The 21,704-nt window shown below is 34.2% G+C and overlaps 1 protein-coding gene across 3 annotated transcripts in view; it reads left to right on the top strand.

The window, feature by feature from the left end:
- The window catches only part of Gbe1 (1,4-alpha-glucan branching enzyme 1), a 262,697-nt gene that overhangs the window by 163,313 nt on the left and 77,680 nt on the right, over positions 1-21,704 (top strand). For all 3 annotated transcript variants that reach the window (XM_060370626.1, XM_060370624.1, XM_060370625.1), the window contains exons 8-9: positions 16,218-16,333; positions 18,303-18,430. In XM_060370626.1, the coding sequence (XP_060226609.1) occupies positions 16,218-16,333; positions 18,303-18,430 (244 nt within the window). The remainder of the gene's footprint in view (positions 1-16,217; positions 16,334-18,302; positions 18,431-21,704) is intronic.

The following is a 21,704-nucleotide window of genomic DNA, read 5'->3' on the forward strand; positions in this document are numbered from 1 at the left end:
GCTCTTTGGGTGGATGACACCTAAATGAACATCTGTACAAAGTCCCAATTTATTTCTAATATCAGAGATCAGACCTCTACTCTTGACTGATGCGTCTAAAACAAAAAGGGGGAACTGTAGAGAGCTGCGGAATGCTATGCCTTAAAGATGGAGCTGGTTTCCGCCTTCCACCTTCCCGATGGTGAGTGCTCTCTGTCACGAACAACTCCACATTTGGCTAAGGCCGAGGATCTGGCTTGCTTCCATATATGTGGACCTATCTGCATTGCCCCCGTGGCACGCCTGGGTTGGCTACCCAGAGGCTATTTAAGCTGTGGGCTGGCTTTCCCCGGGGTCCGAGGATTGTTCAATGTTCCTGAATAAACTGCATTGAAAAAAAAAAAAAAAAGAAGATCTCTGGGTTCCCCAGATCAGGCAGAGAGGGAACCCAGCTGAGAAAGGGAGTCTGTTATCTTAGACAAATCTCAGAGGCTATCTGGAAAACACCTTGACAGCAGAGCTCCACATTAACACACTCAGCCAGCAATATTAACAGTAGATTCACTGTAAAGATAATTCATAAATTGGAAGCAAACATTTGTTAGTAGGAAGGCTCTCTCAGAGAGGGTAAATTTAGGAAGATTGCTGTAAGGTTCAGGAGATTCCTGTGAAACATACAGAGCTTTATTTACTTCACTAAATCGCAGATAACCAGCAACGTATTGGCCAACAGGAAAGAAAAAAATATATTGGAAAGTAAAATTGAAAAAAATGATTCCAGTGATATAGGAATGTGTGGGTTATGATAGGTAAATTCCTTAGCCTTCATTAATCTATCCAGGTGATTTTAGGTAAACAATATGATATGTTTCATAAAATCTCTTTTTTTTAGGTTTTTTTTTTTTTTTTTTTTTTTTTTTTTTTTTTTTAGTTTACAGTAAGATAATCATTCTGTTAAGGGCAACCAGAACATGCAAACTCATAGTATTCCATCTTGGCATACAATGGCTTCATACATAAGAGCACTTGCAAAATAGCAGATACAAGAAAGGCCCTCTGATTCTTCACAAATTAGAACCCCAAATGAGTATTGCCTTCCCTATACCAGAACCAAAACATTGTTTTTAGTATCAGAGAGGGGATGTTAAGAATTGTGTAAAATGCATCATCCTATAAAAACAACTTATGAAGTAAATTTTGTGAAGGGGCACCTCTCACACAAATATAAGTACCTAAGCTTGAATCCCCAAAACCATATAAAAATGAGGTGTTATAGCATAAATCTAACTCTGTCCCTACTGGAGGCTGATAGAGAGAGGTGGATCCGGGTAAATAATGATCTGTCTTCTAGCCTAACTATTTCACCTTCTTGTCCAGTGAGAAGTCCTTTTTCAAACAACTAAGTAAAAGTTTGGCCAGATAATTACACCAACCACTGGTATCTTCACGCATGTGTTCACAGGTGCAGAGCATTACACATTCACACACACACACACACACTGAATAATGCCTAAGGAATAATAGGCAAGGTTGCCTTCATACCTGCTTCCATGCACCATGATTTTTACTTTCCTTTGCTTCTCTATTTATTGTATATGCTGTTTCATGGCTGCCATTCTTTCAACCTCAGCTCATGAATGGTCAGATGCTGCCATGTTGGATCTAGAGCTGCTGCCACTTTGTCCAAACTAGAGACCTTAACAGGGTAGAAGCAAACCTTCTACTTCTTACCATAGTGTAGTGAGCAAATGAAGCATATCTTCATGGAAAAAGCACTTGCCATATTCTAGACCCTCTGTAAATGCTAGTTTTCTCTTCTTTCTTCATTCAGTGTCCCATCTTCAATTAAAGAACAGTCACATTAACAAGCTAAAAAAATTATTGTGACTCTGAAATTTATTTTATGGTCTATGTTGTTTGGAGTTCATGGTGTAAAGGAGTTTGAAATCCTTTACAATGACAGTTCATTGTATCAGTGAAAACCAGAAAATATTACAAAACTGACCACTGACCTTTAGTGAAGTTTGCAAAAAGTATTGACAATGCAGTATGGGAGATCTTATCTGAATAGGAAAAAGACAATGTTTATTGAATAGGCAATTTTATTTTAAAATGTCATTATCATTGATTTAATTGATGTGTGGGAGTCTGGGAGCCACACAGATACCATCATTGTCAAATGGAGGTCAGAGGACCCATTGTAGGGGTAAGTTTTTTCTTTCCCCCATGTAGGTTGGGTTGAAACTCAGTTTTCACACTTGGCTGCATGTTTCTTGACCTACTGAGCCACCTCACTGCCTTAAATAAAGCATTTTTTAAATGCCTGATTTAAACAAATAATAGTGCTTGAGGGACCAGAGGCCATATGGTTCAGACAGTATTCTTCCTTCATGGAAACAGTGGTTTAACACAAGAATGTTGAAGACCAAATCAGGAAACACTGTGGATGCTTATATGTTTAGGGACATCCAGATCTCTAATAACCACTGTGGAATTTGCTGAAGTTTTAGGAGCAAGTATTAACTTTGGGAAAAGTAGCAGATTTAGTTCTAAGGGGATTGAAGAGCCAATAAAAAATTAATTAGATAGATGTGATTTTTTTTAAAGCTGAGTATATACTTTGAAAAACAAGCTTCTATGAACAAGCTTTCATTTATCAAGGAAACAAAGGATAAAAATGCTTATGTTTAAATAATGAAAGTTAAAAATATGAAAATTAAGAAAAAGTGAATAAAATACTAGTATTCATTAGAATATTGTTTAAATGTCATCTTCCTCAGCAACAAATAACTTTCCACCACATTTAGATAATAATAGATCATAAAGATCTAAATAGAAATGAAAAAAAAAAAACAAGCAAAACAAAACTTGGCGGCTTTTCTTTTGAGTAAAATAAGAAGGAACTATGAATTTTAAATATGTCTACAATGTGTAAGATGTGAGCAGATTTTATTTTCCATCGTGTGTGTGTGTGTGTGTGTGTGTGTGTGTGCATACACATAGTTCTCCAAGCTAAAATGCATAGATCTGAAAAAGGCAATTTTGAATAGTTGTTTTTTTTCAATAATGAATGAGAGTAGGTGTGATTTCTAGTTCTGTGCCTTCTAGTTCTGGTCACTTGTTCATTTTGCAAGTATTCATTGTGTTGTCTCAGTAGCAGATTCTCTTCTGGCTCTAGGGACAAAAGAGCCTTGAACAAAATGCAATGGCTGTATGACTTGCATAAATTTATTACTCTAAAGAAGATCTGTAATAAATCAGTTTTTTAAACAGGTTAAAGAATGGTACATGATTGTTATATAGAAGGGAAGAGGTTGATAAACAGAAAATATCCATAGTTTCACATAATAAATCATAAGTGACAGCATGTGTTTGGTTGAAAACTAGGTATTCATAAATATGGTTGGCATGAAATACAATTGACATTAAAGTGGCTCTCTGCCATTGGCTGGAGTACAGAGAATTCTAGCCAAAGCAATAGCTGGGTAAGTATCTAAAAGTGAGGAGCTCAGTTATGCTTCAGGTATAGAGAGCAGACCACAGTGGCTAGTTCTTAGTGGGAGAGATGATGTCAAACTGCTGTGTGGGAACCAGATCAGCATGGACCATATTTCCAAGTCTGTTAATTAGAGTTTTTTGCAAATGATGTGTGACTCTATTTACTATGATAGGCATGTTCCACTGAGGTCAGAGCAGGCCAGGTAGAGAAACTGAAAAACTCTCTGCTCAGTGACATCTGTGTCAGGGAGGGAAGAAAGAAAGAAATTAAACACTGTCTAAAATTCAATGAAAATAAAGTTACAATTTACCCTAACTTATGGCACACAATGAAAGCAGTACTAAGAGGAAATTTCATAGCACTAAGTGCCTTTAGAAAGAAATTCAAAGCATCTCATACAAGCAACTTAATGGCCCACCTGAAATATATAGTATGTAAACCTGCACACATACATACATACCTATATACATACCAACATATAAACATACAAACCCATATATCCTAAGCATACCATGGAGCTCTAAGAAACAAGATCCTTAGAGAAAGTTGATTTCTAAAGTTCCCTCATCCATTTTACCAAAAGCCCAGTATACTGAGGAAGATAAGCTTCTATTGTCAGGCCTGTAAATCTAGTACTATAAATACATGATTTTTTCTAATATATTGATATATTTATTACAAATAGTTCATTTTTTTTTATTCCAGAATACATCTGTGCATGTTTTACAATTAAATGTCTTTAAATTGTCTTTTAGGTTAGATATGTGTTTTAGTCAATTGTTTTTCTGAATGATAAGAGATTAGAATTCAAATTCTGATTTTAACATATTCTAGATTTGTAGCCTTCTGAAAAACATTGGTACAGTTCATAAACTGGTTACAATTATTATTGCCTGGAGAGCAAATTATATGACCCCTTGTGCCAAGTCTGGTGTGTTGCTTGCTTTTGTAAATATTTGCTGCTTTATATGTTGACTGTAACCTTCTTTATTGACACAGAGAGCTGAGTCATTGTGTCATAAGGCAAGACTTCCAGTTGCCCTCCCTGCCTAGGATGTTTATTTACTGCTTATAAAAAAGAAATTTGCTGACCCTTGCCATGATTTGTGCTTCTGAGCGTTGCCTTGGGAATTATATTAGTCATGAAACCCACTCATCGCAAAATGTATCATTTAGTAAGCATTTATTATATACAAGTGTTTTAACTTCACATAATCAGAACAAATTAATTTTAAAAAGGTACACTATTGTTTTGTGTAATTTTGCATATTCATATTCATTAAAGAACCTAAGCTTCATAGTTATATTTTTGATGTATTATTTATTTTGTTGACACTTTGTCTTCTTCTGCATTAATGTAATTCCAGGATGTTGGAAGTACTGTTTTGCCTATGAAACTCATTGATATAGGAATAATATGTATGTAGAAGTTCTTGATTATATTTGATCAATATGGATGATTTGTTAAATTAATCATTGCAGAACTCTTTGAAAATCTAGTCAGCAATGTGCAAATGAAAAATTTATAAATGGAACAAACAAAAAGAAGTTGAAGATTCCTCAAGGACACTGGTGTTTCATGGTTCCCTCCTTTTGTTGTCCTCACCAGAGATTTATGCAACATTTGGGGAAATGTTTAATATTTAATCATAAGCACTCTTATCCCAATGTAGGCTATACATGCAGACCAATATGAACTTTAACTGTGTTTTAGACATACTACTGTGTTTTTTAATTACAATGTGTATTTGCATGAATGTTCATGTGTATTGAAACTTCTAAGAGAAAAACGTATTCATTAATAAGAAAATAAGATTAGTAAAGAGTATAGTGATTTTACTTTCGTTATTGGTATACATGGTGTGAAAGATCCCTGAAGAGGGATTAGAGAAAAGAAGATAATTTCTTACTCAGATTTCTAACTAAGTTCTTACCAAGTTTTCTTCATGATGTTAGTGCTCTAAATTCTCAGTTGGTTAATCAGAAATGCTCTTGTAGCCTTATCTCATATGATGTTAATTGTTCATGTTTGATTTATTTCAGGACCCAAGGAGTTTTGTTGATTGCAATTTTCTTTTCTTTATAAATACTTTGTAAAGTATTTTAATTAAAGTAATTTTAGGTTCCTTTTTTTAACTTTTTGATTTATGGCTGTGTTTTCAAAAATCTTTTATGTGGCAGCTGTTTTAAAAATATTTTCTAGATAGTTTATTAATTTATGTCAGATAATTTGGGCTTAAATTAATTTAAAATGCTGGTTCTCATCACAAGGCATTCATGGGTAAGGAAACAGGGATTCATTTACATAAATGTAGCTTTGTAGTGTCATGATATCCGGAGTTGTGAGAAAACCTTATGCTAGATGTTCATGAGTAGACAGAGTTACTATAGGAAAAAGATAGAGGATGATTCTTTCATTTGAATACTGTATGATAATATTTTGTTCTAAATTCTATGAACATTTGTTAATTCAAATTATTTAGTCCATATTCCGAAACTGAGAGATACTGACTTTGAATTTACCTTTCAGTCTAAAGTCACTTTATTAGAATATATGAAATTTCAGAGAAACCAACCCCATAGTTTCATTCAAAAAGTATTTTTTGAGGTTTAAAAATATTATTTGTTCTTGTGAACCTTGGTAAAAACTGCAAGAATACAGTTTTTACTCTTAATTTAGTACTATTTTTTTTTTACTAGAATCACTAAGATGATTCACATAAAGTTAAATAAGGCATAACTTTCTCATGAAATATATCAGACTATATAGTACCAGATATCTTTATTTTTAAAACTCCATACTTACACACACACACTCACGCTTAATAGAATAAAAATGGAAAAGTAAACAAACAGGAAAGAAAACAGGAAATGGTGCTAGCCTACAAACAGACAAATCCAATGAGAGAATAAGAGATCTGCAGAGAGATCATATGTCTTAGGTGTGGATGCTGTTTTCATCCATATATATCTCTGTCAAGACATCTTTTGAAATGAAAGTGCTTAAATATAAGTAAATAATCATTATATACCTAATTATAACTTCATAAGATAGTGGGGGATTACCAAGCTAAGAAATTTATAAAATGGAAATATTGTAAAAGCTCATTTAAATGTTACTCCTATTAGAAGTAAATTGAAATGAAAAAGTGAAAATGTATATGAATAGTTAATTTCTCCTACTTTTACCTCCAACGTAAGCCTATAAAAGCTAATTACTAGATAAAACATATTTGTCTTCCTGCATATACGATGAAATTACTGTCCTTTACTTTTATATGAGTGCTAGTCAGCTTCATTTTATAACTAAGCTGAGGTTTTTTAATCATACTTGAAAAAACACACGTCTTCATGTTGTCTATATGTACCTACTTAAACTACAGTGATTCATTCTAAGAACAGTGTTTAGCCACCGCAGCCTCTATAAAGGTGTACACAATACCTGAGCTGTGTCTCATTAAATGCTCTGTCTTTCTTGAAACACAGAAGCTTATATTGGCTTGCTTTGGAAAAGATGCTGACAATATTTTTCCAAAATTTAAAAGTGTGTCTACGAATACATGTATGCGTGAATGCATGTGCATGTTTGCTTCTATTTATGTGTACATGTGCGTGTCCATGTTTGTGTACGTATGTGTGTGAGTTTGTGTGTTGAGTGTGTGTGCTTTGTGTGTGTTCACACGTGTATGCACTTGTGTATACATAATTGTATAGGCTAGAGGCTGCCCCTTTTTAGTTTTTGCAGATAGGTTCTCTCACTGAACCAGGAGATAATTATTCTGTTAAATTCAGTAAGGCCCAGGGATCCTCCTGCCTCTGCCTCTTCAGCTTTCATTTTATCCCTGCTTGCCTTTGTGCCTGGACATCCACAAGGTGCTGGGTATCTGAACTTAGCACCTCCTGCTTGCTCTGGAAGCCTTCACCAACCAAGCCGTCTACCTAGTCACTAAAGTCCAGTTTACAAGAAAAGAAGTGTTGAAAAATTACCTTTAGCTAGAAACTTTGTCAGTTTAAACAGAAGTATTTAGAAATAATTAATTACTTAATTACTCTGGGCACTCATTAATAGAGTGGATAGTTTGTTGGTTCAGATTGCCTCTTTCTATCAGGCACTAACATTCACTCATCCTGCCCTTGCAGATCATTGTTACTTCTGCCATATGTGCAAAGGTGCTTGCAATGTGTGCATGCATGCACAAAGAGGCTCATACACGTATGTATGAGCATGGCACACACATGCACACACAGAAACACGCCCCTACAACTTTGCTTTTTCTAAATCTTCCTTGAGCAGATGACATATACTAAATTAGAGAAAAATAAGAGCTGCAGAATTTTTGAGTAATTTTAGGATACATTTAAACGGAAGCATTTAGGAAATAAATTTAACAGTGTTATTTTACATTATTTATTTGTTTGTTAAAGTATATGTGCATTTCTAGTGTGCTGGCACACAGGTTTAATTATAGGATTAAGAGAGAAAGGGGTTTTTTTTTGTAATAATTAATGTGAATCATCAGGGTTCAGCAACATAATCTGACCAAACACTATGGTAGTCTATACTATATAAAGAAGCACAGAAGAAATTCTAGGTGATTAATACAAGATAGAAATCTTCAGACATCATTTAGTATAGGTGCTTCTCTCTCAAAATATGTATTATACATTTTTAGTATTACATGTATATTAATACTTTATGGTCATGTCATTTTTTTTAATTGCTGAATTTATAGTACAAAGCATAAGCAAAATATATCAGTGTATTCACTTACTATAATAAGGTAGTATGTTCTCAGATACTTAATTTTCAAAAGTGATATATTAACGGTGTTACCACAGTACACTTTTAGTATAATTTGGTTACCTTTTTTTTTTTTTTTTTTGGAGGGGGTGCATTACCTTTCATGTGAATAAAAGATTATATTCCCACCCCTAGCTGAGGAGCTGTTGCCAGTTGATGGCTTCTCGGGGTAGAACCAGTCAGTTTTCATTAAGGAAGTGGTCCCTGGTAGATCAGCCAGGCTCCGATGATGGTCCTATATCCACAAGTATATGGGTGGCTCAATTTAGACTCAGCCAATTCTAAAAAAAAACAAAAAAAAAAAAACAGGAGGTTGAGAGTGGCAATTGGATCTGAGAAATTATATGGGGGAATATTGAGTAAATGCTATTAAAATATAGTATATATATATATATATATGTGTGTGTGTGGTGTATGTGTCTGTGTGTGTGTGTATTAAATTTCCAAATAATATTAACATTTCTTCCCATCTACTCGGTTGCCTCAGATTTGATATTCAAAAATACAAATCAGGACATAATGGATTTTGCTTTTTGTTTCATACTTTTTTTTATTGTTGTTCTTCCTGTAGCTTGGCTGTCCTGGACTCAATTCGTAGATGAATAGAAGAGGATAGCCTTGAATTCAGAGCAACCTGCCTGCCTTTGACTCCCTGAGTGCTGGGATTACAGGCGTGTACCAGCACCCCAACTTGCTTCATGCTTTTATGATTTATTCTTTAATAGTATAATAAGAGGGAGGGGACAGAAAGAGGATTTAGGAGGGGACAAGGGAGGCTTCTACAGCTGGGATACAAAGTGAATATATTGTAATCAATAAGAATAAAGCTGCTACAAACATAAAAATAGTATATTAATAAAATAATAAATTCTGTTATGATTTATTCTTTTCATCCACATGGCCTGAAAAATAGCAAACACAAATGGGCTACTATTTGTCTATTTGTGTTTCTGTGCTTCAGCCACTGTTTACTAATATGTTATATTTATCAGTATATAACATTAGTATGTTTAGTAACATTTGTTGACCCAAGTTTCTTGTTTTGAAAACTTTAAACATTATTCTGGACCACAAATAAATAGGACATTAAGCAAATAGATTTGAGTACAAAATGTGATTTCATTAAATAAATGTCATTATGTCTGATTGCACTTGCTTGCCAAGAAAATTTGGCTGTGTTTTATTTCATTACAAAGTTTATTGGCAGACTGTGAGACAATCAACAATTTTGAGTTTACAGATAGTTTGTAAAAATCTTAATATTGGAATTATCTGTGCATGGCAAAAATATCCTTAATAAATCTTATTACTTGATTAGATTCTGACTATTTCAACCATTTAAACCAATTAGAATTCTGATAATTTTAATTGCCAAGGATGCTTAAATGTATCTATCATCATCTGTATGTTCAGTTTAAATATGAGACACCTATGATTTTAACATTTTAGTAGGTGATGATTAACAAGAATGTTAGCTATGTTTCTGTATAACTTGTGGATTTTTAAGATAAGTATTTAAAACAAATATGAAAAACCATGTTTATTCTTTAAGTGAGGTAGTAGTAACTTTCTCAAATGACTGAAGTTATTATTAGTTATCATTCACGTACAAATAGTTCAGTATGTTTGAACAAAATCTGAACTGGGCTACTTCTCCAGCATTTTCATGATACCCACTACATACTTTAGATGGTAAAGACTAGCTTTTGCAATGATTTAGACATTAGGTTTCACCACCATGGTTTAGTAGAGGGAGGTTAAATGCCTTACATGAGTCTGAAAATCAAAGCCTGACCTTACATGTTGGAACACTCCAAAACAACACTGACTTGATAAATCCTGCTTTATATTTTTATGGGATTCTAGTCAACTGGATATATCACCTGAGTTATGAGCAGCTTGATGACATTTTGAGGTAGAAAAAGTCAATTGAATTATTTATCATACCATTAGCCAGACTCAAGGTAACCATTCAGTTGAGAAGACTGAGTTCATTTATGTAGTCAGAGAACACTTGAAGCAGTATTTCTCATTTGGTAAGAGTTTGGAATATATAATGTCTCCCCTTCTTCTTACTCCAGGAAGATGGAAAATAGAAATTCTCATTACTAAACGTTTAAGTTCTAAGCCTATAGTATGAGTCATCCTTCAGAAATCTATATTTTCAGTCATGACACACTCGTTTAAAACTTGTTCTAGTGGTTTAATGAAAATGCAGATTTTAGATTCCACAAACTAGTCCATTCATGGATGACATTCATGTTTTCACTTGTCCATGTGAATGCTGGAGACTGTAGTCAAGGACGTCAAACTTCACCTGGATGTTTAACTCATTTGGTTGATCCTGATGTCTGAGTAGCTTTGAAATAGAATGACAATGACATTAAATTATGGTTTCTTATCTACTCCAGAGTAGTAACCCTAATTATTTTATACCAGTCAAAGTTAGGTTCTGGCCTTGTAGAGAAAGAGAAAATTCCTTAATACATAATCAGGGTAGTTGTCTGGAAAAAAACCCGCTGGCAGGACTAGCCTTGGCCTAGTGATTATAAATTTAGATTTTAGAAAGACTTTTTTTTTTTTTTTTTTTTACTATTTCTAGGATTGGTAACAGACTCTTTTCATATGTTCCTTGTACAATGTGATTATGTTGAATATATGCTTTTCTTTTGTTGAAGTTTAGACTGTGATATGTACTATGGTAGTGAGTTCCTTGCCACAACCTGCAGAGGTTTGGAATTGATGACTTGGATAAAGCCATGCAAACCTTTCCCCTTGCTGACTCTGTTTTATATTTATGGTATAAAAATCTTGGCTATCCACTAAGAGTACCTACATACCAAATCTTTTATTGAAGCTCCTTAGTGAATCTCCGAATTTTGCAGGTGGTCTTGAGAATCCATGAATCAGTTCTTTAGTAAGTTGGGCTCAGTGAACTGAAGTAAGTATATTCATGTAAGAAGCAAATGTGTTATCTGTGGCAAACTGAATGCTTACACATTAAAACTAAACATAAAGAAAGCTACATCTTAATCTCCATACCATGGTAACATTCCATGATATGGCTTATTTTCAAGACTGAGTTCTGCATTCTGCACATACAAATATATGTGGTTTGTGTACTTGCTCTGTAGACTCATTATTCTCTGTGATTATCTATCTGTGAAGTTCTCTAATTCCCTGATTTACTGACCCAAGTATAATCAATATGTTTCAAATTAGTTTCACCAGGCCACTGAGTTTATAGTCAACTTCATTGTCTAGATGTGTCATGGTCAGGTGATACACACAGCTCTGGAACACATAATGGGACAATCTTTGTAAGTTTGCTTTTCATATGTATCTGATTGTGGTTGCTCCTTTTTTTCTTATCCAACAATGGCCACCTAGTCACAAAGTGTTAGTCACATAAAGCTAATTATTTTTGCTTAACTGCTCCTAATAGTCTAGTATTAATAATTAAGAACCTAGTATTAATAATCCAGCATTAATATAATAATAATCTACTTGAACATGTTTAACAGAAATTTAACAGTACTTTGTCTCTGCCTCTCCATCTTACTCATCTGTCTCTCTTGTGTGTATATATTTGAGTGTGTTCACTAGTGTGATGATGTTGCATACATATGTGCATGTATTTGGAATCTAGAAGAAAACCTCAGGTTTTCCTCCTCAGATGACTCTGTCTTTGTTTTTGAGGCAGGGTGTCTCACGGGCCTGTGGATCTTGATTTAGAGAGAATCTGGGTTCTTCCATGTTTGCTTCCCATCCTCTAGGATTACAGTCATGTGTCACAGTGATCATCTGTTTTATGTGGGTTCTGGCATTGAACCCAGTTCCTTCTGGTTGCACAAGTTCTTTGCCAACTGAGCTAGCTACTTAGTTCCTTCCACAGACTTAGTGTTTTAACTTTTGATTTCTGCTTGCTCTTCCTAAATTTAAATTTCTTTCTGTCTGAGATTTTTCTCCTGAGCTTTTCCTCTGTGTCTGTCAGAAAGGTAAACTTTCACTGTCAGTTTGCTCTGTTAGTTCATGCTGTGCATTTTTATTCTTTCCTGGCATCTTTTAGAGACACAGAATTTTATTTTATCAGTGATTCTTAACTTACAGTGATGTTATTTTGAAGCCAACAAAAATGAATTATTCTTTTCAGATAGAGGATTCCTTTGACTCTATCACCTAACATTTTTATTACTATCATTATTATTAGGGTTTGTGTGTGTGTGTGTGTGTGTGTGTGTGTGTGTGATTGCTTCAGGTTACTAGTACTTTAGAAAAATTCACAATAAAATTTGCCTTTTGGAAGTTTCTAATTTCATCCTCAGTTGTCCTTTCCTTACTTTTGGAATATCACAAGACAGTGTTTTCCTTTTTTCAAAAGAAAAAAAAAGTGTCTATGCACATTATCACGCTCAGATGTAGCTATTTCTTTTTATATGTTAAAAACTTTTATTGTACTTTTTTGATCAAGAGAAGAGTAGGTGAGTGATTCTAAGAATAGGAATCAGTGGGTCTTTTTATGACTTCTGCCCTTAGTTAAAACCAGGACAAATCAGAAGGAAGGAAAAGAAGACCTCCCTTATCAGTGGACATGGGTGTAGAAGGGGGAAGAAGGAAATAATTGGGAAGGGATGGGGAGCTACAGGGAGGATAGAAAGTGAATAACATGTAATTAACAAAACTTTTTTAAAAGATCTCTTTAAAAAAAAAGGACAAAGAGAAATGGTTTCTTTCCATTGATTGAATTCCCTCTTCTGTTTGTCTCTGAAATAAAATATCATTTTCTTTTATGGTCACAGACATAGAATGCAGTTTTTTTTATGTGAATCCATTTTACCCAGGAATTATTCAGTTCATGATATTTGTTTTGTGAAGTTAATATAAGCCATTTAGTATATGCCAGTCATGTAAATAAATAGAAATGTTTGGCATAAGGAATGTGGAGTGAGAAGAACTAAGAAGACCTTGAAGACACTTACTGTATCTGCAAACATTAAACACAAAACACACACACACACACACACACACACACGCACATAAATTACTTTTTACTCCACACCACATACAGATAGTGAATGTCAGATAAAGCCTAAGGACAGTTTGTGTTATCTTGTTTATGGTTTTATATATTCATACATCTGTCAGGATATTTATCATTTAAATAAATATTCTTTCTACTCTGAGGTGTCTTTAACTAAAAAAATATGTGTAGTTTATTTTTGAGATAGAAAATGTAGTTTGTAGACAGGTCTCAGTTTTTAATAGTGCTTGTTCTGCAATCATGAGTTCCCCGTGTGGATCCCACATAGCAAGCCTGATAGCCTAGGAACACAGGAGCTTCAGGAAATCTGCAGTTATTTACTAGCTCTGTATAGAGGACAGGAACATGGGCGGATACACACACAAACATACACTCACACACTCAATTGCGTGCACACACACACACAAAATCACAATACATCTTTTAAAAAGATGAAAGTATGTAAAACTAATAGCACTATTTAAAAAGGATGTGTGCTTTTGGGAAACCACGATTCAAACTATTACTGACATGCAGAATGCTAACCTATTTGAGATTTTAATATAGAATTGAACCTTCTTTTTTTTGACTTTTAATATTTTTTATTTTTATATATTAATTACAGTTTATTCACTTTGTATTCTAGCTGTACCTTCATTTTTAATTTTTTATTTAACTTTTATTAATTATACTTTATTCATTTTGTATCCCCTCAAAACCCCTCCCTCCTCCCCTCCCGGTCCCACCTTCCCTCCCCCTTCTACCTTCTTTTAAAACAACTATAAACAGATCTGGCTTGCTTCCATGTATGTGGACCTATCTGCATTGCCCCCGTGGCACGCCTGGGTTGGCTACCCAGAGGCTATTTAAGCTGTGGGCTGGCTTTCCCCGGGGTCCGAGGATTGTTCAATGTTCCTGAATAAACTGCATTGAAAAAAAAATAAAAATAAAAAAATAAAAAACGCTTTGACTAACAAAAAAAAAAAAAAAAACAACTATAAACATATGTGTGAGTTAAAAGGACGTATAGAAAGTCTCTACACAGCTACATTTTAGTTTTGCTGTAAATCTAAAAACTAAAGCTTACTAAAACAGTTCTTCTTTATTTGTTTATGTATTTATTTTTACCTGCTGCTCTCCCTGCTTTTGCCAACATCACAGCTCCACTGCACTGTTACAGAACTTGGCCTCCAGTGCTGAGACCATTAGCCTGTAAGCTTTGGCCCCTCCCTACAGTTATTCTAGAGCTGTGTGTTTTCTGTCATTGGCTTCTCACAGTCTTTTTTTAAAATATTTTTATTTTAATTTTTATTAATTATACTTTATTCACTTTGTATCCCCCTGTAAACCCCTCCCTCCTCCCCTCCCAGCCCCACCCTTCTTCCCCTTTCTCCATGCATGCCCCTCCCTAAGTCCAGTGATAGGGGAGGTCTTCCTTTCCTTCCTTCTGATCATAGTCTATCAGGTCTCATCAGGAGTGGCTGCATTGTCTTCCTCTGTGGCCTGGTAATGCTGCTCCCCGCTCAGGGGGAGGTGATCAAAGAGCCAGCCACTGAGTTCATGTCAAAGACAGTCCCTTAAAACAGCTCGTCTAAGAGGACCATACCTCCTGTCTTTCCCAGTTTCAGGAACTCAGGACCAAGCCCTGGATGGCCTATGGAGGCATTCTAAATCAAACTGCAAAAAGGTCTGGAATTTTAAGATGGAAAATCAATTGAGAACTACACTTCTTGATGTCCATATCTGACCTCCCTAGGATTTACACACTGAGCCCACACATGGATACATAGTCACAAAATAAATGAACATGTGTTAATAAGATATAATTGAAATGTATAACTATTTAGCCTACGCAACTTGAACTTTCAGTTTTCTTTCATGTTATTGCATTGCTTATGTGACTGTTTTTTTTTTTTTCATATAATTTTCAAGCATTCCTTAAGTTTTTAAAGTGTAAGTTAACATATTCAAATAGGTACTAGCAACAGTTTTCACTTTCCTCAGGGGTTAGATTTCTACTTTTGGAGTTGATTGGGATAACTTAATCTCTGCTTATGCCACATTCTTCTTTAATATGAAGAAGGGTTAAAAATACATAAATTTGAGCTGTGTTAAAGACTTGTATACATTATTGCAGCTTTGTCATTAAGCTAAATGCGGTATTAAAATCTTAGAACTACAGCTGTAATAAGATAGAGAACTCAACCATGGCTGCACATCTGAAGAAAATAGTAATTGACGTTGCCCTCTCTTCAGTTGTCTGAAATAGGCTTGCTTCATGTGGTGTTTCTAATTGAGTAATACAGTTCTTTTCTCTTCTGTTCTGATGGATGTGTGGCTTCTTATGCTATACTTTATTAAAATTGTGGGTGTTTCTGTAATTAGGTTTTCATTTTTACTTCTATAAAAGAACGGTCTAGTAAATGTACTGTTATTATTTTATAGTTTTTTTTAATTTATTTCTTCTTCAGAATTTTAGCTTCTTCAAGTTTCAGCCAAGTATTTTAAAAAGATAGTCATTGAAGCCATCTCTCCAATCTATACTAAAAACAAATTCTAAACAGAGAAAATACCCGCTCACATTACTATGATGTAGTCCATAATAATCTATAGGAGCCGGTATCCTTGCTAAGAGCACAACACTGAACAACACTAGACAGGGATATGCCTTGTAATTCTTACTTTTTTCTCCTATTCTTGCTCAAATTTTGAATGATTTTTTTTGGCCTAAGAGAATTTAACATGTTTTCATTTTACAACAAGTCTTGTTATCCAAACGATATTTTCTAGTATTTGCATTATATGTTTCTTGACTATCGTGCTTCTTGAGATAGATAAGTAATGCTAATCTATGCTCCGAACAACTAAGAAAACACTATTTGCATTATACTCAAATATGTTTTTGTCTAATCTTTTAGCTGGGAAGTTTTAAGATTCCTTCTGTCGAACATAAGATGGTGGTTGGAGGAATATTGCTTTGACGGGTTCCGTTTTGATGGTGTCACCTCTATGCTGTATCATCACCATGGGATGGGTAGGTGCCTGATGTAAATGTTATTTTTCATTGCTAAGTTGTGGCCTGGTTTGGAGGTCTCCTATAGAGACTACTGTGGCTGTTGCTGACAGCTTGACTTTAGTTGCCCATTGTTTCTTTTGCGTAGTCATTTCTGGTATTATTTAATAAGAGGGAAAACAAAAGTGCAGATTTCCATTTCTTTATGTCTTCTTAGAAATAAAATATCCATAGTACATGGCTTATAAAAATAAATTTTAAAAAAACATTTACCGCAGTGTGTTCAGGATATATTAAAACATATTTTCAGCATTTTTACATATATAGATATAAAATGATAAGTGAGAACATTTTGTGCATTGCACATTGAGAAAATATGTGTATCATTTACTAGATTTAAATTAGATTGAAGTATTGATCAGGCTGTCATTTTGAAAGTTGCACAAAATTAGGCTCAGAATCTTAATTTCCTAAATAAGTGACCAAGAGACAATTGTTAGATGTGTGTGTATGTGTGTGTGTGTGTGTGTGTGTGTGTGTGTGTGTGTGTAGTGCGTCTGTTGGTTAGACTAAACTGATCTCACACTGCAAACCCTTCCGTCAGCTTTCCTCCAGAGTGGTGATGGAATTCCAGCTTTGTGGACTCATACCAGGCCTTTTTTTCTTTCTTTTTAAAAATATATTTGGTCATTACTCCTGGCCATGGAGATGGCCTTATAAGTGATTTATAGCCCCAGTGAGACTCCACTGGAAAAAAACTAATTTTTCAGGGACCCTACAGGTCCTTTGTGCATATATTATGGCTTATGATTTTGTGTTTTTGTCTTTGTTTTTGTGTTTGTTTGGTTTGGGTTTTGGTTTTTCTTAGAATTTTTGTATGTGAGAATGTATGTGTGTGTGTGTCTATATTACTATCTTGTACTTCTTCTTTGGCTCTTTTTTGTTCGTTTGTTTGCCTTATCCTAGTCTACTTTAATTCATGTTGTTGTATCTTATGATTCATTAGATTCCTGTTTTCTAAGATGAGACAAAAGGACATGGATCTGGATGGGAGGGGAGAGAAGGGAAAGGGGAGACCTAGAACTCAGTGGAGTTGGGGGAGTGGTTATGGTAATCAGAATATAGTGTAAGAAAAGAAAAGTCTTTTAATAAAATAAAAGTAGTAAAAAAAAATTGTGGATACATATTACCAATAAGAAGATAAAGATGAAGAGAAACGTGTAGACAATAAATCTGACAAGTGTGTTCCAAGGGGGTCGCTGAAGCTCACTGCCACCTCCTCTCAGTCATGACCCGCCAACTCCTAGGAAATAATTTACAGCTGTCATGTGCCAGGCTCCCCAGAAATCCTAAGAAAAAGAATACTGGGGAAAAATTGTATGTTTTCCCCCTTAGAATGTTGAAAACAAAACCCAAAACTTCAAAGTAAAAGCTCCGATTTCGTGCCCTGGTTTTGTTTGTAAGCCCTTTACTTAACCAGAGCCATCTGTGTGAGCAGAGGATTGAGACTGCCCTTTGAGCCTCTGGGGATGGGTACACACTTACAGGCAATGAATGACTCCTTCCTGATTCAGCCCGTAGGAAATAGTTCAGTTGTGAGTGGTAGGGCCCCTGAGTCCTTGCTCTATCAGTGCCTGATTGTTTAGGGCCCGTTATTATTATTTTGTCCGATATGGTAGAAATGTATTGGAAATTTGATGTTTAGCATGCAGTTTCAGTATTGCATTACTTATTTCACTGCTATGAAATTTACTTAGAATTAAATTGCATCTTTAAAGCGCTTTTTGTTTTGTTTCTTTCAAACTGAAATTGGTTGGCGGGGTTTTCGGATCTGAGTATTGACAAGAATAATGAATTAGTATATTTTTAGGTGGAAACTTTATTGTGCTTCCTTACAGTAGCACATCCCTCACAATTTGAGATATGTTTTCATAGATTAAGATTTACATATTTATATAACCTATTCCATTTTTTTTTTTCTGTTTATCAGGTCAAGGTTTTTCAGGTGACTATAATGAATATTTTGGACTACAAGTAGATGAAGATGCTTTGGTTTATCTCATGTTGGCAAATCATTTGGCTCACACACTGTACCCAGACTCTATAACAATAGCAGAGGTAAGTCTATAATGATGTCATGCCATCTGTACCCTTTAATCCAGAATACTTTGTTAGCGTACACTATTTGAATAACTAAACTCATGTCATCAATAATTGCAAAACTGGCATTCTGCCCTGATGATGGCTCCAGCTATGTTGTAAGGATGACACATTATTTGGAATTTACTGTTTTCCTAATAGGGGATAATTTACACTAATTGCTTGTCACTATTCCATTGTTAAAAAGAACATGCCAGTGGTTAGGAAGGAAAATGTCCTAATCAGTGGACAGGTCCTTCTGCCCCAAGACCTTCAGTGGTGAAAAGAATTGAATATTAATGTGCATCTGTCAATTTACTTATTTATTTATTTCCTGGTTTAATCATTAGAGATGGCATGGATCACTGCCTGTATGCTTTTCTGAGCGTTTCGTGTTTTGATGCGATTACCTTTCTTGTTTATGCTATTGCTCTCAGGCTGCCAAGTGTTCACTAGTTATTCATGATTACTAAAAGTTGATGATTAACTGTCCCAAAGCTGTGCTGTAATGATATAATTTGGTATATGCATAATTGGCGATTCCCTTCTTGGTGATAAATGTGATAAATTAAGAAGTTTGTTAAATGCTTTTACTAATTTAGATTTAATATTAAAATCCCCCTGGTTTTCTGAGTTCTCTACATAGCAATTATTATTAAAATTTATTTTATGATTTTAATAATTTTTATCTAAAGTATACTTGTGGGCAATATAAAATAATAATTCCAGGTTTAAGAAGAGTCAGAATGAACGTATACATTTGTCCTGTTGGCATCTTATTTCTTGGAGTCAGTTTCCCTCTCTTGTAACATTTATTACTTTAATAGCCATTTTACTGTCTATCATTTCTCAGATCCAGTAATCTCCGGAGAGTTCATGTAACTCTTTTGTTAGACTATAGATAGAAAACAGTTTTATTTCTGTCCAACCCTTTGCCTTTTAAATAGAATATTTTCAAAAGGTATTTCTGAAATAATATAGAATTAATACAAAAGTCCAAAACTACAATACAACCAATAATAATTCATGGTATTTGCTTCACTCCTTCTTCTCAGAGCTAATAGTTATACTTTGTTCTGAATTCCTTTTAACAGCAGGGTATTTCAAATTTCATTTTACTTCTTAAAAACAGTATTTTAATTTATCTGTCAAACATCAAAAATTATTATATCAATTATATTTGTGACAATCCAAAGCAGAGATAATATATGTGACAAATTACTACAAACAATTAATGACAGTACAAATCAAAAGTGATGGTGAAGAAAAAGAAGCAATTATTTAATACATGAAAGTGAAAATTGTTACATTGATCTTTTCACTCATTTCAAGTAAAATAGTTTCATCATCTAGGGAGCTCCTGTCTGATTATCAGTGTTTCTACCAATGAAACTTTCAGACTTTAGCCTACTTTATATTACTTGGTTTTAGATTTTTTTTTTAAACAAGATGTGCTTTCAATTTATTCTACCCAAATTGAAAACGGCTTCAATTTCAATACAAGACTTTTCTGTCTAGTGGGAGTCTCTTCAAAATGTACAATTGATGTTCATGTTTTTTTTAAAGAAATTATGTACAATGAATAAGTGATGGAATCTTATATAAATGTATATAAGAGAAATATGAGTTCATTACTAGAGACAATTATAATAAAATTTTTATAGAAAATGTCCACCATTGCACAGTTATTTTATTAATTAAAATTTTATATGAGTTGTCTTCCTGGTCATTAGTCAGAAGTACTTTTTAGATTTCTAAGGAATTAGATTTATTTTAATTTAAGACACATAATCATTCTTATATTACATACCAGTGGACATCTTTTATAGTTGGAACATATTACCTTTATATTTATCTTCTTTCTCTTTTGTATTTAAAAAGTAACTACTATCATCTCACGATGAAAAGAAATCTTGGAATAACTCATTAGTTAATGAGATCCCTTCGTAGAACTCTGACTTAAGGATTGTGACGAATTTGATATCCATGTTTTTCTTATACTTTATTTCTATATATCACCATCAATCCAACTATCTATCTATCTATCTATCTATCAATCTATCTATCTATCTATCTATCTATCTATCTATCTATCTATCTATCTACTTTTTCGAGACAGTGTTTCTCTGTGTAGCCTTGGCTGTCCTGGACTTGCTTTGCAGACCAGGCTAGCCTCAAATTGATAGAGACTCACCTGCCTCTGTCTTACCAAATTCAGGGATTACAGGTGTGCACCACTGCACTTGGCTATACTTTATTTTTTAAAAGATACATATAATAAAACTATATAACTGTTTCTCAAGCAATGTTACCTTGAATTAAATCCCAGCTGCTAGCAATCACTCCAGATCATTTGTTCACAATAAAACTCTTTTCAAAGTATTTTCTCTGTAACCCCTGTATCTAATAAGGAGTCTAATGTTGAATAGATTTTCAGTCCATTTTTTAACAGCCAATTGAACTGAATACCTACAATATCCGTTAATGTATTACTTCTGTTTTGCAGAAAATGAATTTTAAAGTGTTTTCCCTGTTGATCTTTATTCAATCTGTTTCTATTGTGAGCTTTAAAAAAGTATGAAGAAATACAGTATTATGATTAAGCATTTTAGTTTCCAGTGTTTGTATATCAACATATCATGTATTCAGTTATATTGGTCTATCATGAGAAAGAGATAGGTTAGGTTCGAGCCCAGAGAAGTCAAGTAGTTCCTTCTCCAGGGTTTTCTGTGGGGGAGAATTTGCAGATGAGATTAGCAGAACAGCAACATTTTAGCTATTTCAGATCTCAGAGTATGATGTTCTTTTATACGGATTTCAACAATGATAAATGTTAAAATGCTTTTTACAGGCCTCGATCATTGCATTTCATAGGACTCATGGTATATACAGCTTAAAAGATTTAGGGGGCAGTGGTGGAAAGGTGTAAGTTCCTCCCTTCACTGCCTATGTCAGTTGTCATATACAGGCTGCTAAGTACTATCATTTCAATCTGGGTAAGCATATTTGTGTCCTTGTTTATGCATGTAGATAAGTCAGGTAATGATACCTCTTTTATCTTGTACCTTCCAGCACTTTTATGTCCTTCAGTCAGGAAATATTTATTGAGTAGCTTCTTGTGCCAAGTGCTGTCTGGCAAGCGAAATTCTTGGATCACATTAACTAACAAAAGTAGATTCTTCCATTAAGTGTTTTACAAACAAGTAGTATGGAAATAGAACACTGGATAGGTAGATGAATAGCAAATGCTTAA

The sequence above is a fragment of the Meriones unguiculatus genome, chromosome 17 (genome assembly GCF_030254825.1).
Source record: "Meriones unguiculatus strain TT.TT164.6M chromosome 17, Bangor_MerUng_6.1, whole genome shotgun sequence".
NCBI lineage: Eukaryota > Metazoa > Chordata > Mammalia > Rodentia > Muridae > Meriones > Meriones unguiculatus.